Source organism: Lycium barbarum, chromosome 4 (assembly GCF_019175385.1).
Source record: "Lycium barbarum isolate Lr01 chromosome 4, ASM1917538v2, whole genome shotgun sequence".
Taxonomy (NCBI): Eukaryota; Viridiplantae; Streptophyta; class Magnoliopsida; order Solanales; family Solanaceae; genus Lycium; species Lycium barbarum.
Genome location: NC_083340.1, coordinates 23537518 through 23552488, shown reverse-complemented (window position 1 = coordinate 23552488; position 14971 = coordinate 23537518). Strand labels below are relative to the sequence as shown.

At 34.0% G+C, this 14971-nt stretch overlaps 1 protein-coding gene across 1 annotated transcript; it reads right to left on the bottom strand.

Annotated features, from left to right (window-relative positions):
* Positions 1-3457: 3457 nt before the first annotated feature.
* Positions 3458-7464, bottom strand: LOC132635570 (glucan endo-1,3-beta-glucosidase 6-like). Its single transcript, XM_060352000.1, has 2 exons — positions 6087-7464; positions 3458-4657 (listed from the first exon to the last, which is right to left on the bottom strand). Exons 1-2 carry the CDS (start codon positions 6428-6430, stop codon positions 3532-3534), a joined length of 1470 nt encoding a protein of 489 aa, XP_060207983.1. The 5' UTR covers positions 6431-7464; the 3' UTR covers positions 3458-3531.
* Positions 7465-14971: the final 7507 nt, after the last annotated feature.

Here is a 14971-nt window from a genome sequence, read left to right as displayed (position 1 = left end):
AAGTGCACAAATGATCCATTTTAGGGTGAAAATTACGACGGCTGACCACTTTTGGAAATGATAGCCATCATTTGTAAATAGTTAAGAAAATAAAACTTTTTAATGCTGAATTAAAATTTGGATATCAGTACACCTAGCTAAAATATACGAAAACACCTCCAGCATATGGTGTTGTAGCTGAAGTAACTGCACGGTTTTTCCTTCACATGGACTGTCCTTTAAAAAAAAATCACTTTAAAATCAAACTTGTGCCCGTAGAGGAATAAGTTATTTAAGCGTATTGGCTTAATTTGTCAATATTATGAGGCATAAGTTCGATTTTGATGATCGAAATTAAAAACCATCCCATTTGAAGGCCAAAAATTAAATGGCACAAAACAGGGTCAAAAATGCAAATGATCCGTTGTAGTTTCAACTGCTCACCCAGCAGGTGAAGATTTTTTTGGACGGATTGGCCTTCAAAGGCATTGGTCTTTAATTTTTGTCCCCCAAATTGTTGGTCTTTAATTTTTTATCCTTCGCCTAAAAATTATGGGTTCCGGATTCGAATCCTCGCTCAGGCAAAAATTTAAAAAAAAATCGCAAACTCTACCTTAAGGTGGAAAGCTCTGTGTTATAAGGTAGCAAACTAAGTCTTAAGGTAGAGTTTTGCAACCAAATTCTGTTTTGCAAAATTTTTAACTGAGCTGGGGTTTGAATCCGAAACCCATAAATTTTAGACGAAGGGCAAAAATTAAAGACTAGCAATTTAAGGGACAAAATTTAAAAACCACCCCAAACAAGGACAATCGTGCAAATTGCTCGTAGGTGAAGTGCACTAATAGCACATTTCAAGGGTTAAAAAAGTCCTGCCGACTTTTCGACCCTTAATTGAAAAATAGCAGCATTTGTAAATATTTAAGGTAAATTATAAGTAACATTTTTAATGCGGAACTAAAATTTGTATGACAATACTCTTAGTTAAAACGCACACAAAAAAAGATCAACATATTGTGCTAGAATTTCACGCTTTTACAAGTGAAATTCCAGCATAAGTTCGAACTTTAAGAAGTTAACTCTAGCACAATGTGTTAAAATTCGAGTATGCAATAAGTACTTTTCTCCATCTTTCTATTCTTCTTTGTTTTATCTTCTTTTCATTTTTCATTAGTAACGTTATACGATAATATTATTCAGAGACCCCACCTTTTCTAGGGGATAGATAATTCTAAAATTTGGTATAAATTTAATTCTGATTTTAGCTCGTTTTCGCAATTAAATACTGGACAAATTTAATCTCAAAAATATATTAAGATAACCCCCTAATCCCTCAAACTAAACCGCCCGTTAGAGTTTTACAGGAGTCAAGTAATTTTCAAAAAACCAACTTAACCGACCAAACAGAACTGTACCGAACCATTTTTTATGTTTCTTTTAATAAAACAAATGGTTTTTATATAAATTCATAATTGTTCCGCAGAATTAGGTAGATTTTTAATTTATAGAAATAAATCAAAAAAATATCGAACCGTACTGATTAAATTTATATGTGTAAAATATATTTTAAATATTAAGCTAAAAAATAATAAAATATTAAAAAATTTGGCTTGAGCCCGGGGCAATGAAAATGACTACTAGCCGACAACATAATTAACTCTGAAACCTATTTTACTACTCCTATTGAAATTGAATTAGTTCTACCATTTTGAGTAGTAACTAATAAGCTAAAGGTATTACAAAGATCCTGGATAGCAAGCTGCAAGGTATTAGATATATTTCCTTTTGTATAATTTAAATTTTCTTATTGGATATTTAATCTTAGTAGACTAAGTTCATGAGTCTCATCCTGATTGATTTCTTCCCGCTTGTGCGATCTAAATGATATTCTTTTCTCTTAGCTTAACATTATTTTACACTACTATAAAATAGTGGGATGAAATTCTATTTTGTCTATCTTTTATATTTTCTTGGTTCATCACCTTTTAAACAATAAAAATGTTTAGAGAGTTTTTGCCAAATTTCTACAAAGTATGTATGGCATCGTGTCCTAACTTCTATTAGTGACTTTTACATAATATGTTTTTGAAAATACAAAAAATTAACACAACAACTCAACAAGCAATAAATTAGATTGCTTGTTGTGTTAATGAATATAATGTTTGGATAGATTACATCTTTTGTTGTGGTGGTTATCGGTAAATGAAACAAGTAACTACGCAAAAACCACCAAATCTGTAATTACAAACATTAAACTTTTTCATTTACTACACACCATACACTGTAATTTTAAGAACAATAAAAATAAACACGATAGTATTAAACTTGGATCGAGTGAAGAAGTTGAATATTGCTTACCTTATCTCTATCAGCCATTCGCGGAAGAAGATGAACTTGAAGAGAGCACCATCGTGCAGATTCTATTCCCAACAGAACCGCCTGTGTTTTGCGAGTTCGACTGGGAATTTGATGAGCCAAAGTAAATGGCAGAAAAATTTATTGAAGCAGACGAGTTAGCCCCAGATTTAAAACATGAATTTGTGAAATTTGTGAAGGAGAAGGTTAATGAAGGAAAGAAGAATAACGTACAGGCGAGAAAAACCAGGGATAAAGCTATTCAGGTCCTCAGGAGATGAGTGAGCAAGCAAAAGCTGCATTTCAGAGCATGAAATTTTATCAATTTTATCCTGTGCCCTCACCTGATGTATCTCAGGTCAAGCCTCCATTCATAAACAGATATTATGGGAAGGCTTACAAAGTTCTCTGAATGATGGAATCATATAGCTCAACTTAGCTTGTGCCTTGAAGCAAACATATATAGTTATGGAACTATTTGAGGATGTAAAAGATCCACAGGGGTAGAATTAGTTTTTTTTTTTTCTCAACCCTATAGCTAGAGTTCAGAATTTTTTTTGCCCATGCACTCGTCTTCGCTAACGTTGATCTCTTTTCCCTCATTTTAGATACAAACAGGGGCGGCTCAACGGAGTTGGTGACCTAAAGCCAAGCTATATTACAAGGCCTATTATTAAACTTATTTCATAAAAGTCATGCAATATAAGTCATAAGATACAAAAGAATTTGCTTTATTGAAAAGAAACCCGGAAAAGAAAAAAGACTAGTGAGATTGATAACATAAGTAACAATTATTATATATATATATATATATATATATATATATATATATATATATATATATATATATATATAAAATAAAATTAGCTATGGACTTCATCGCTTAATTACCGATAGTTAATAGAATATTTTAATAATCAGTTGATAAATAGGATTAGCGACAATTTCCTATTGCTAAATAGGATTATCGACGATTTTTTGCTGTTTAGCTACAACAATTGTCTGTCGCTAATTCCTTATTTCTTCAATATAGGCAAATAGGAACATAGAGAGAATGATCGTAAAACCAGGTCAATGGAATAAAATTGCAGACCTAAAAAGAATGGTGTCAAACAGAGGAGCAGAGTAACGTAGTAAACAAAAATCATTGATGACAATTTCAGCATATGTGACAGGAATATATAAAACACTCAACAAGTTCTACAAAACACTCAACAAAGAAACTATTACAACCAGAAACATCACATTGACAGGCTTAGAAGTAAATGCGTTGCTCTTATCGCTGCTAGGTTTACTTGCTTGGATCATGATTTTGAATTTACAGGTTCCACCAGGTGGTGATGGATCCGTGTTTGTGACCATCGAAAGGTTTGGAAACTTGCAGGCAGTAGGTAGCTGGTCGTTTTCCTGATAGTAACTGTTGAATGCATACGAAATGTTGCCACGAGCATCTAGATCCGCGCACGATGTCCCATGTCCGAGGCTGGTGCAATCAGCATGCGAACATGCATAGCCCACACTATCAGCCAGCTGAGGATCATCAAGGCTAGCCGAGGGCGACAACACGCACCACTTGCGATCCAGATAACGGACCCCACTTGCTGGTACTAAACCACCTCTATTGTTTCCACCCAGGGAAAGACTATACTTAGGCGTACCATCGAAGTAAAATATTCCCCAATGTCGTTCAAAGTTGCCTGGCTGGATGCTTTTCGCGTCCTCATCAATCAGACTGAACAGGTAAGCATCTATGGGGCCAGGTCTCATTGGAGTCCCCTTTCCACCTAAAATATGAGTCATGAATCCTTGGTTGAATCTTTGGGCAGCCTTTAAGTTTGCGTTGTTGTCTCCGTCCGTTGGCCATCCAATTTCCCCTATTATAATTGACATATTTGGGAATCCATTTTTCTGCAATGCCCAAAGGAGGGTATCGTGGTTTGCATCAAACACGTTGTTGTAGATTTTCCCATTGTCATCTATGGGGCTTGAGTATCCGTCGAAGAAAGCGTAGTCAGCAGGAAAGTTGGGATCATTATATAGACTTATAAAGGGATAGATATTGACAGTAAATGCGCCTCCATTGTCATTTAAGAACTTGACAATGTTCACCATGAGATCACGGATGTCTTGGCGGAAGTCACCTGTTGAAGGTTGTGAACTTGAACTCTCGTATACATCGGCATTGAGAGGAATTGTTACTTTCACCCGATTGCCTAGACCGGCTTTTATGAGGGCTGCCTGGATGTTTTGAAGAGCTGGGAATGTTGTTGGCAGATATGTTCCGTTTAACTGAGATAGAAATGGTTCATTGCCAACTGCAACATATCTGAACAGAAAATAACTTCATTAGCAATAGATTTATTCTGTCCAATCTCCTGGTTTCATTGAACTTATAGCCATTTAAGAATTCATCTAGCATAAGGTCTACAAGAACATTCTGAATTTCTGATTGTCGAAACACAGGGTATGTGCCATCAGCTTCATATTCCTTTCATTCATTTTATTATGTTAAATGCCTACCTGTTGATGCTAAAATAAGAAGCAATTCCTACTAACAACAAAAAGGCACAGCTATTACTGAAATTGACCTTTTTTTTTTTGTTTTTTGGGTGGGGTACTTATTGGTTGGTGAATTTCCAAATTCCAATCCTTTAGTCCAACTTTTTTTAAGTTTCTAGAAAGGATTGTGCAGATATGAGAATTTTGTATATTCATTAAAAATAATTACTCCTTCCGTCCCAAAAAAATTGTCCTATTTTGACTTGACACAAAGTTTAAGAAATAAATGAAGATTTTTGATATGTGTGGTCCAAACAGACCTTAGATATTTGTGTGGCTGTAAATCATCTCATAAAATTAAATTGTTTCTAAATATAGAAAGGGAACAACCTTTTTTAGACATACTAAAAAGGAAAGGAGGACAATTTTTTTGAGACAGAAGGAGTATCATTTATCAAACTTTTTGAATTTACTTATGTTGGGCAGCATGAAAACACACCATTTTTATACAAGGGCTGCACAAGAATAGGGCAGGTTACTTAAATTACAGCCAATAAGTTCCTTGTAGTTAACTAATCATAAATAAATACTTGAAAATCAGACAAAAAAAAAAGTTAAAAAAATTTAAATATATCAGAGAAAACTGCAAAATCTAGTTACTCCAACTTTCAGGATAAGATAATCTTCAACTTAAATTTGAGACATACTATAAATGAACCAATCATTCAGATTTCAGAAACGGAAAAGGGCCAAAATTATCCCTGAACTTTGGGAAATAGTTCATTCATACCCTTCGTTATACTTTAGGATCAATTATACCCTTACCGTTATACTATAGGGTCAATTATACTCTTATGTCTAACAGCTGCCACGTGACATCATCCCAGCCCTTCAAAATTATTTTCCCCTCAAATAATTTTTTATCCACTAAAATAACCCAACCCGACCCGACCTTTTTTTTTTTCAGCCAAGGGGTAATGGGTTGGGTCCGTATCAGATTTCAGAAATCTCAATAGAAACAATGAATATACTAGAAGAATATTCCCCAAATTGAATGAGACAAGAAAACAATGAGACAGCAAAATAAAGATAACAACAGCTATAAGGACTTAATTTAACACCTGACAAGTGTATACTGTATAATTTAACCTAGGATAGCGGACTAGTCATAATTTTTATCAGGTTATCATTTTTTTTTTTTTTGCACCATCAGTATATATAACTTAAAAAGCCAACAATAATGAGAAGAAACTCACTTGATATCAACACTATTGGAAGAGACATATGAAGAGAGATTCTTTTCTACCCATTTCTCAGCAGCACCCAAACTGTTAGCTAAACTCCAAAGCAAATCATTTGGGATTCCAACCATGACTTCAATTCCAGAACCACTGAGTGCTTTGAAGATATCTGAATCTGCATCAAACAGCTTCACTTTCTGAATCCCATTGTCCTTCAGCATCTTCACTACTATGTTTGGTGGCAATGGATGTGTTGCTTGTGTTCCCCAGTTTGCTCCTATTCCATGCACTTTTCCCAATACCATAAACCCCAAAATCATTGAAATCCAAAAACCAACTTTCATCCCCAAAATTCCCATCTCCTTTTTACACCAGAATCAAGAACTTGCTGAAAACACAGAAAATAAACTTGTAATTATTTCATTCCGAAAACACCATGATCATATTTATCTCTGTTTTTTTAACTTTTTTTTTTGCTCCCAAACTAGCTCAAGAAGCCAAAAGGGTCTTCAAGAATTGGAATTTCAAGAGGCTTAAAACTTTATAACAACAAGAAAGAAGAGAACTTTATCTGTTTTGGCACTTTTTTACTCCCCCAACTAGTTCAAGAATCTAAAAGGGTCACCAAGAGTTGGAATTAAAACTTGCTAATTACAAGAAAGATGAGAACTTGATCTGTTTTGAACTTTTTTACTCACAAACTAGCTCAAGAAACCAAAAGGGTCACCAAGAATTGGAACTTTAAGAGGGTCAAAATTTGCTACCAACAAGAAAGATGAGAACTTTATATGTTTTGAACTTTTTTTACTCACAAACTAGCTCAAGAAACCAAAAGGGACTTCAAGAATTGGAATTTTAAGAGTCTTAAAACCTGCTAACAACAAGAAAGATGAGAAATTTTTCTGTTTTGAACTTTTTTACTCACAAACTAGCTCAAGAATCCAATAGGGTCTTCAAGAATTGGAATTTCAAGAGGCACAAAACTTGCCAACAAGAAGAAAGAGAGTAACTTTATCTGTTTTTACACTCATATGTCACCAAAGATAGTGAAAGATTTGGAATCTAAAAGAGTTGGAAAACTGTGGTTGAGAGGACAAAGAAAAAGGGTTTGAAAAGAGGAGTTCAAATTTTGAATTGGGAAAGAAAGATCATTTGAAGGAGAAGCTGAAAAAGATACCAAAACAGAGGAGGCAAGAAAGCATAAAAATGAAATGAAAACAGAGAAAAAAAAAAGGGAGTGTTCAAAAGATCAGCACTTTACATCCCAAGGAAGAAAACCAATCCTGTTGTTAATGGAATTTTTACAAATATAAAAAGTGAAGTGTATTCTGGAGCTTCTGAGTATGAGTCAGAGTCAAATACTTGTCCAAGAAGAAGAGAAAGTTGAGGATGATAGCTACATGTGAGATGGTGATATATATATATATATATATCCTCAAGTGAAGTGTATGCCTATAGTGCGCAAGTAAAGCAAAACTTAAACTGAACTATGTTAGACTACACTTGATCAATGTTTGCTTTTGCTTTTGAGTTTTTGTAGCAAAATAATTGTTCAGATGTCACATACTTTTTTTTCGGGCGTCCGGTATCCAATTGGAGCCCGATTATATTCGAATTTGTGCCGTGTAGGGCTCCATTCAGGAGGCAACCGCTCCCTACCTATGATTTTTTCATATCAGGACTTGAACTCGAGACCTCTAGTTAAGAGATGAGCAGCTCCATCCATTGCACTACATCCTTAATGGTTATGTTCAATACTTTTTCTCTCCACAACTACATAAATTATTTCAATTTTCTTGCATTTGTTTTTTTTAATTTCTCACTTGGTGATCTGTACCGCCTTAGTCTTCGACTAATTTAAATTTGCGTCGCGAAATTCCAATTTTGAGAGTAAAACGCTTTCCATTAAAGACAACTTCATTCCTACTATTCGAACTTGGAACGACCGATTTAAAACGGAGGATTACATTTACTGACTACTCTCACGATCTCTTGATGGTAAACTTTATATTCAGTTGCGCAAAAAGTTAGATGAGGTCTGCTTTTGCAATTTTGCCGCACAATAATTGCTCATTATTATGACAAAAGCAAAGAATATGACAAGTTCTATGTAAATGTGTTTTTTTTTTTGGATTATTAAGAAGTTACTTAAAATCTGCTTCAGTACTTCTTTATAGTGTACTATAATATTTTCTTCCAGAAATGAAAATGAGCTTTAACAAAGACCAAATCATAATTCATAACTAGTGAACCCTTGTATCGTCACATTTAACTCTTCTTTTAGGTGGTACATTATTATAATCCTTGCTAAATATCTGTTCTTAGTCATTTCGTTTAAGATTGATAGATTAAATTCTAATTCTCTTTCCTAAATTGAATTTGACCTTTTATTGATAAGCCACCTCATAGAATTAATGCTTACATTTTTTGTTCAAATAATCTCTTAGACTGTCTATCTCATTATATCTAGGTATAAAAGATTCCATCTTATCGTTCACGGCATAACCTTAACATTGTATTATTGTATAAATACAAATAAGACGCTCAACCACCAAAGCTTTAACTAAAGCTTTCGACTTCAAGCCTAAAATAAAAAATTTCTTGGTAGGAAGCGAACTGCTCCAAACTTACCTGTTGTGAATATCTAAAATTATATATTTCCTATAGCTAAAATGTAAGTGTGTTTTTCTTTACCAACATTATACTTGTATAGATTGTGGTGTGTGTTTGTGTGTATATATAACCAGTGGCGGATCCACTGTAATTTTTTGCCGAGGGTGTTTAAAAGTTAATATATACACATAAACACAGAAAATTTACCCTATACTGTAATTTTTTGCTGAGGCTGTTCGGGTGAACACCCTGGCCCCCAAGTAGATCCGCCCCCATATATAACCACACGTTCCGCAAATAAATGGTGAAAAAGCCTTGTCAAAGTGGTCCGCCCTTCTTTTTGAGTTGCACATTATTCAGTGTCCAATTCATCAACATGGAAAATTCTAAAATCATCTTACTTGCATATATAATATTAAAGTGCGACCTCAATTATTCTCCCAACATTTCTAATGCAACAATATTTTTCTTTTCTTTTTCTCTTTTGGAAAGAGATATTTTCTTAGTAATTGTATAAGGACATAAAAATAGAAAGAAAGAAAAAACTATGACCATTTTAAATTCCCATTTTAATGTAGTTAAGAAAAAAGATAGTACTAAAAGTTAAAGTATCTTGAGTGTTGTATGATTGATGGCAGAGAAAAAGAGTGGAAACAAGTGTGTGCATGGGGTCACAAATGGCTTTTTAGCCATCCCTTGACGCTTTAGACTTTTACAAGAGAATTAGGTATACTCACTTGGAAGAAAGATTAGGTGTGAGACCCATAAATAGAATTAAAGTCTCTGGATAAAAAAAAAAATTAAAATTTACTTGAACTTCTAAGAAAAAATATGCATATTCACTTTAAATTTAGTATATTCTAAGATTTGTTTTTACCCTTCTAGGAAGAAATAATAAGTCTTATAGTTGATCAAAATTAACGAGTTCCATTTTTACGGGAAACGGCTGAATGTTTGTTAAGGTTAAGTCGTATGATTTATGAATCTAGTTTTATTATTCTTCATGCAAATATTTTATTTTCTTGAACAATAAAAGAGTAACGCCTGAGATAAGAATATTTTGAGTTGTTATTTTTTTAAGTCTTACATCAAAACATTATGATTTTTATTGCTGTATCTATTAGTAGAATATCCTATTTTAGTTGTTTGATCTATTTGTTTTTCCAATTCACGGTTTGGTTAAAAACCGATTCAAATCGAAAACCAAAACTAAACTGATTGAATAAATCGATATTTATTTGGGTTAAGTTTGGTTTGATTTTGAATTTTTAAAAACCGATAATATTTGATTTGGTTTTGGTTTTACTAAAAGCAAACCGAAAAAAAAACCGAACCGAACCGACAAATTTTATACATAATTTTTATAATTATATATATCCAATATATTAATTTTTATAAATACTTTAAATAATTTATATAATTTTTAAGCAAAAATTTATTTTATCTCTAATAGGCTAATGAACTTTATACCTTAAGCCGATTTTAAAAAATAAATCCATGAATTCAAATTCATTTATTCAAAGAAATAATTATATGAGATTTACCTAAATTTATTTTTTGTATTTTTATAACTTTTATTCAATTAATTTAAATCATAAATCCTAAGATATTTTCTCCATAATGCAAGAAACTATAGCTACCACAATAAAAGGGTAATAATGGATTATAAGTTGGAAAATAATAGAAAATTCTCTCCTAATTGTAGGAAAAAGACATGAAAGAGAGAAATACCGTTAATTTTCTTAAAAACCGACCCAAACCGACTACGACCAAACCGATGGATATGTATTATATTTGGTTTGGTTTTAATAATTTTAAAACCGACTAGATTGGTTTGATTTTAATTTTAACCCAAAATCGACCCTAGCCTAGAACACCCTAGCCTTCGGCTATTGAACCCGAAAGTTCATTAACGAAAAATGACTTGCCCTTGGTAGATTACTAGATGAAAACAAATTCTCTTAGATTACGATAAGGAGCCTATTTGGTTGGGCTTATGCTTATAAGCTGCAAACAGCTTATAAGCAAAAAAAAATAAGTTGGGGTAGTCTAACTTATTTTTTTTGGTTTATAAGCTGAAAATCAGCTTATAAGCTGCTTTATATAAGCTAAGTCAAATGGGCCCAATTATTTTTTTGAGCTTATTTTAAGCACAAAATGACTTTAAGCTGCCCAACCAAACACTAAAAAAACTGCAAATAGCTTATAAGCAACTTATAAGTCAATCCAAACGGGCTCAAGATTAGAAGAAAAGAAACTTTTTACCATATAAAAAGAAGGGATTTTGTTTAAAGCTACTGAAAAAAAAGTTCCTAATTCATTGTCTTTGGTTTCCCTTTTTGTTATCATTGTGGGTGTCTAAAATAAAAAATATAATAGTCAAAAGGTTAAAGATGAGAGGTCCTTATTGGCTTATTGTTTAATCATATATTAAGATTTTTTTTTCATCAATCATACATTAAGATAGAGAAAATAGTCAGATGCCCCCTCAACGTTTGGTCGGTTTAATTATGACATATCCAATCTTTGCGGGGGTCCTATTACCCCCTGAACATTTTAAAAGTGGAATAATTTGCCCCTGAATGCTGAGGCGGCAAAGAGAGTGCATTTCAATCTCTCAAAGAGAGTGAGACACAAAAATAGTTTATAAAAACTGTATTTTTATTTAATTTTCTGATTTGTTTATATCTTTCTCTTTCTTTTTCATTTTCTTTCTCTTCTTTCTTCTTCTCTTCAACAGGTCACCGGATTTTGGTTGCCGAAAAAATTTTCACCGGCAAAACTCCATTTTTTCTCATAACAACAAATAAGATCAAAACGACCCATCAATCTAAATGCCGACATTAAATAAAATAAGAATCAAATCAAGAATTTAGCTAGATAAGAAAACTTCATATCATGAACACCCATAACAAACCGGCAAATTTGAGTAAAACTAGACGAATCTCTACACTAATTGCTATAAAACAAATTAGATCTTGAAGCAAGGAAGGAAATTGTGACATGAGAAAGAAATTAAAAAAAATAGAATAATCCGGCGACCTCCGCCATCTCCCTCTTCAACTCCGACGACTTTCTTTTTTCTTTTTTTAATTTAAGCTAGTGCAAAGTTTTCTCAACGAACCAATACTTTGTCTATTGATTTTTGGTAGCCTTTGAATAATGGGTTTCTATTTTTCTTCAATTTGGAGCTCTAAAATTGTTTAATGGTGGAAGTATGTTAGAAGAAGAACAATTAGGGAAAAAGGGTTTCTATTTTTCTTCAATTTGGAGCTCTAAAATTGTTTAATGGTGGAAAAATGGTGGAAGTGTGTTAGAAAGAAGAGCAATTAGGGAAAATGGGTTTCTATTTTTCTTCAATTTGCAGCTCTAAAATTGTTTAATGGTGGACGTATGTTAGAATGAAGAACAATTAGGGAAAATGGGTTTCCGTTTTTCTTCAATTTGGAGCTCTAAAATTGTTTAATGGCGCAAAAATGGTGGAAGTATATTAGAAAGAAGAACAATTATGGACAAATTAGTAAAAAAAAATGGATTTAAATGAAAAATACACGTGTTAAATGCTGGTTGGCGAGTGTATTCCACTGCATACTTCAAATCTGGACATAGAGTTTCAGGGGGCAAATTATTCCACTTTTAAAATGATCAGGGGGGTAACAGCACGCCTGCAAAGGTTGGATGCGTCATAATTAAACCGGTCAAACATTGAGGGGCATCTGACTATTTTCTCTATTAAGATATGAAAATATATTTGAAGGTTGCTTAATTAGACGAACTTTAGGGTTCAATATATCCTAGCCCTAGGCAGTCACCAAAGTGCACTTCAAAGTCACAAGTAATATTCGTAATAATGCATTACTAAAAGTAGTGTGGGACTTCGAATTAATGCATTACCAAAAGTAAAGTGTGGATATATTTCTACAACACTTTTAATTGAAAAAGTGGCAAAACAAATAAGATCAAACAACTAAAATAGGATATTCTACTAATAGATACAGCAGTAAAAAAAATATTGTTCGATTTAAGACTTAAAAAAAAATAACAACTCGAAATATTCTTATCTCGGGCGTACTTTTTTTTTTTTTTCGTTTTTTTTTCTTGAGTTCAATACCTAAGATACAAACTATCTAAACATTAATATGAAACTGGAAATTAGTATATACCGATATGCACAAGAGCATGAGAGAGACATTCTAAGACCTTTTCTTTTGTTGATTCTAAAAAGTTAAATTTACTCTTGAAATATTTAATTTACTCCTAAAACGATCAAATTGGTTTAAATATACATTTTTCAGTATGTAATTAGAAGTAGGCTGCCGAAAAATTAAAAATATCAAATTTACAGGGATAAGAAGACTGACTTGCACATGGTGTTTGTTGACCTAGAGAAGGCCTATGACAAAGTTCCAAGGGAGGTCCTGTGGAGATGTCTGGAAGCTAGAGGCGTTCCAGTAGCTTACGTTAGAGCGATTAAGGACATGTATGATGGATCTAAGACCCGGGTGAGGACGGTTGGAGGTGACTCAGAACATTTTCCAGTCACGATCGGCCTGCATCAGGGGTCTGCTCTTAGCCCATTTTTGTTTACTCTGGCAATGGACGCACTGACAAGCCACATTCAAGGAGAGGTGTCGTGGTGCATGTTGTTTGCAGATGACATTGCTTATTGACGAGTCGCAGAGCGGTGTTAACGCGAGACTGAGGTTTGGAGACGGACACTGGAGTCTAAAGGTTTCAAGTTGAGCAGGACTAAGACAGAGTACTTAGAGTGCAAGTTCAGTGATGAACGCGAGACTGGAGGTTTGGAGACAGACACTGGAGTCTAAAGGTTTCAAGTTGAGCAGGACTAAGACAGAGTACTTAGAGTTCAAGTTCAGTGATGAACGCGAGACTGGAGGTTTGGAGACAGACACTGGAGTCTAAAGATTTCAAGTTGAGCAGGACTAAGACAGAGTATTTAGAGTGCAAGTTCAGTGATGTGATTAGATAGAGGACGAGGACGTGTAGCTAGATATTCAGGTCATCTCGAAGAAAGAAATTTTCAAGTACCTGAAGTCAATCATCTAAGGGAATGACGAGATTGAGTACGATGTCACACCTCGTATTGAAGCGGGATGGATGAAATAGAAGCTCGCATCGGGGTGTTGTGCTATAAAAAGGTGCCGCCTATACTAAAAGGAAAGTTCTACAAAGTGGTGATTAGACCGACTATATTGTATGGGACGGAATGCTGGCCAGTTAAGAAAGCCCGTGTCCAGAAAATGAAGGTAGCAGAGATGCAGATGCTAAGATAGATGTGGGGGCATACCGGGAGAGATAGGATTTGGAATGAAGTGATTCAAGACAAGGTGGGTGTGGCCCCAGTGGTGGATAAGATGCGGGAAGGGAGGTTGAGATGGTTCGGCCATGTGCAGCAGAGGGGGCCGCGAGGATTTCTTTTCCGTATTAGGAGTATTATGATCTTTATTCACTCGCTTATTTTTTCTAGATCTCTCATATAGCATGCTTGCTTCTTTCTTTAACGTCATTTATCCTGTTATATGCTGCTATTACTGCTTATTAGTATTGTTGTCTTGACACCTTATCTTGAGCCGAGGGTCTACCAAAACAGCTTTCCTACCTCTCAAGGTAGGGGTAAGGTCTGCGTACACTCTATCCTCTCCAGACCCCACCTCGTGGGAATATACTGGGTATGTTGTTGTTATTGTTGTACTAATTACAATAATTATGGGAAGGTGAGATGAAAAATAGCATAAGAACTTTTACAAAGATAAAAATAAGACAAGCACAAAATAAATATACCCTTACCGCTTCCATTTAGCCTAATTATGATATTAATTTGTTAATGAGCACTATATCTTGACACGTGTCATAATCCTAAAAGACCTAGACTTACCCGCTCCATATTAAAGGCATGTTTGGTCCCACATACATACTTTGAGGGCATATTTGACCCACGCACATACTTTGAGGACATTTTGGCCCACAAAAGAATTTCAAAGGAGCAATTACACGGTGATCCAAAAAAATATGAGTCTGACTTGAGAAAAATATATCATAATTTAGATCTAGAAGTTGAGAAGAAAATTAGGGGATTCGTTTATTCAGTCTAGGATGCCATTTTTAGATGAAAAATCATACTATTAGTGTTCTTGACTGACCACAGTTTGAATTTCTCTTCCCACAAATGATTTAGGTTCTTTTTTTTTACACTACTTTTGCTTCGCTTTGATCGCATTTAAGATTTACAGGAAAAAACAATTAATTTGAGAGGAATTTCATCATTA

Excerpts from the sequence above, each read along its gene's own strand:
- LOC132635570 (XM_060352000.1), bottom strand. The coding sequence starts at position 6,430 with ATGGGAATTTTGGGGATGAAAGTTGGTTTTTGGATTTCAATGATTTTG. Across the intron at positions 4,658-6,086 it reads TCCAATAGTGTTGATATCAA|ATATGTTGCAGTTGGCAATG; the intron begins GTGAGTTTCTTC and ends TTTTCTGTTCAG.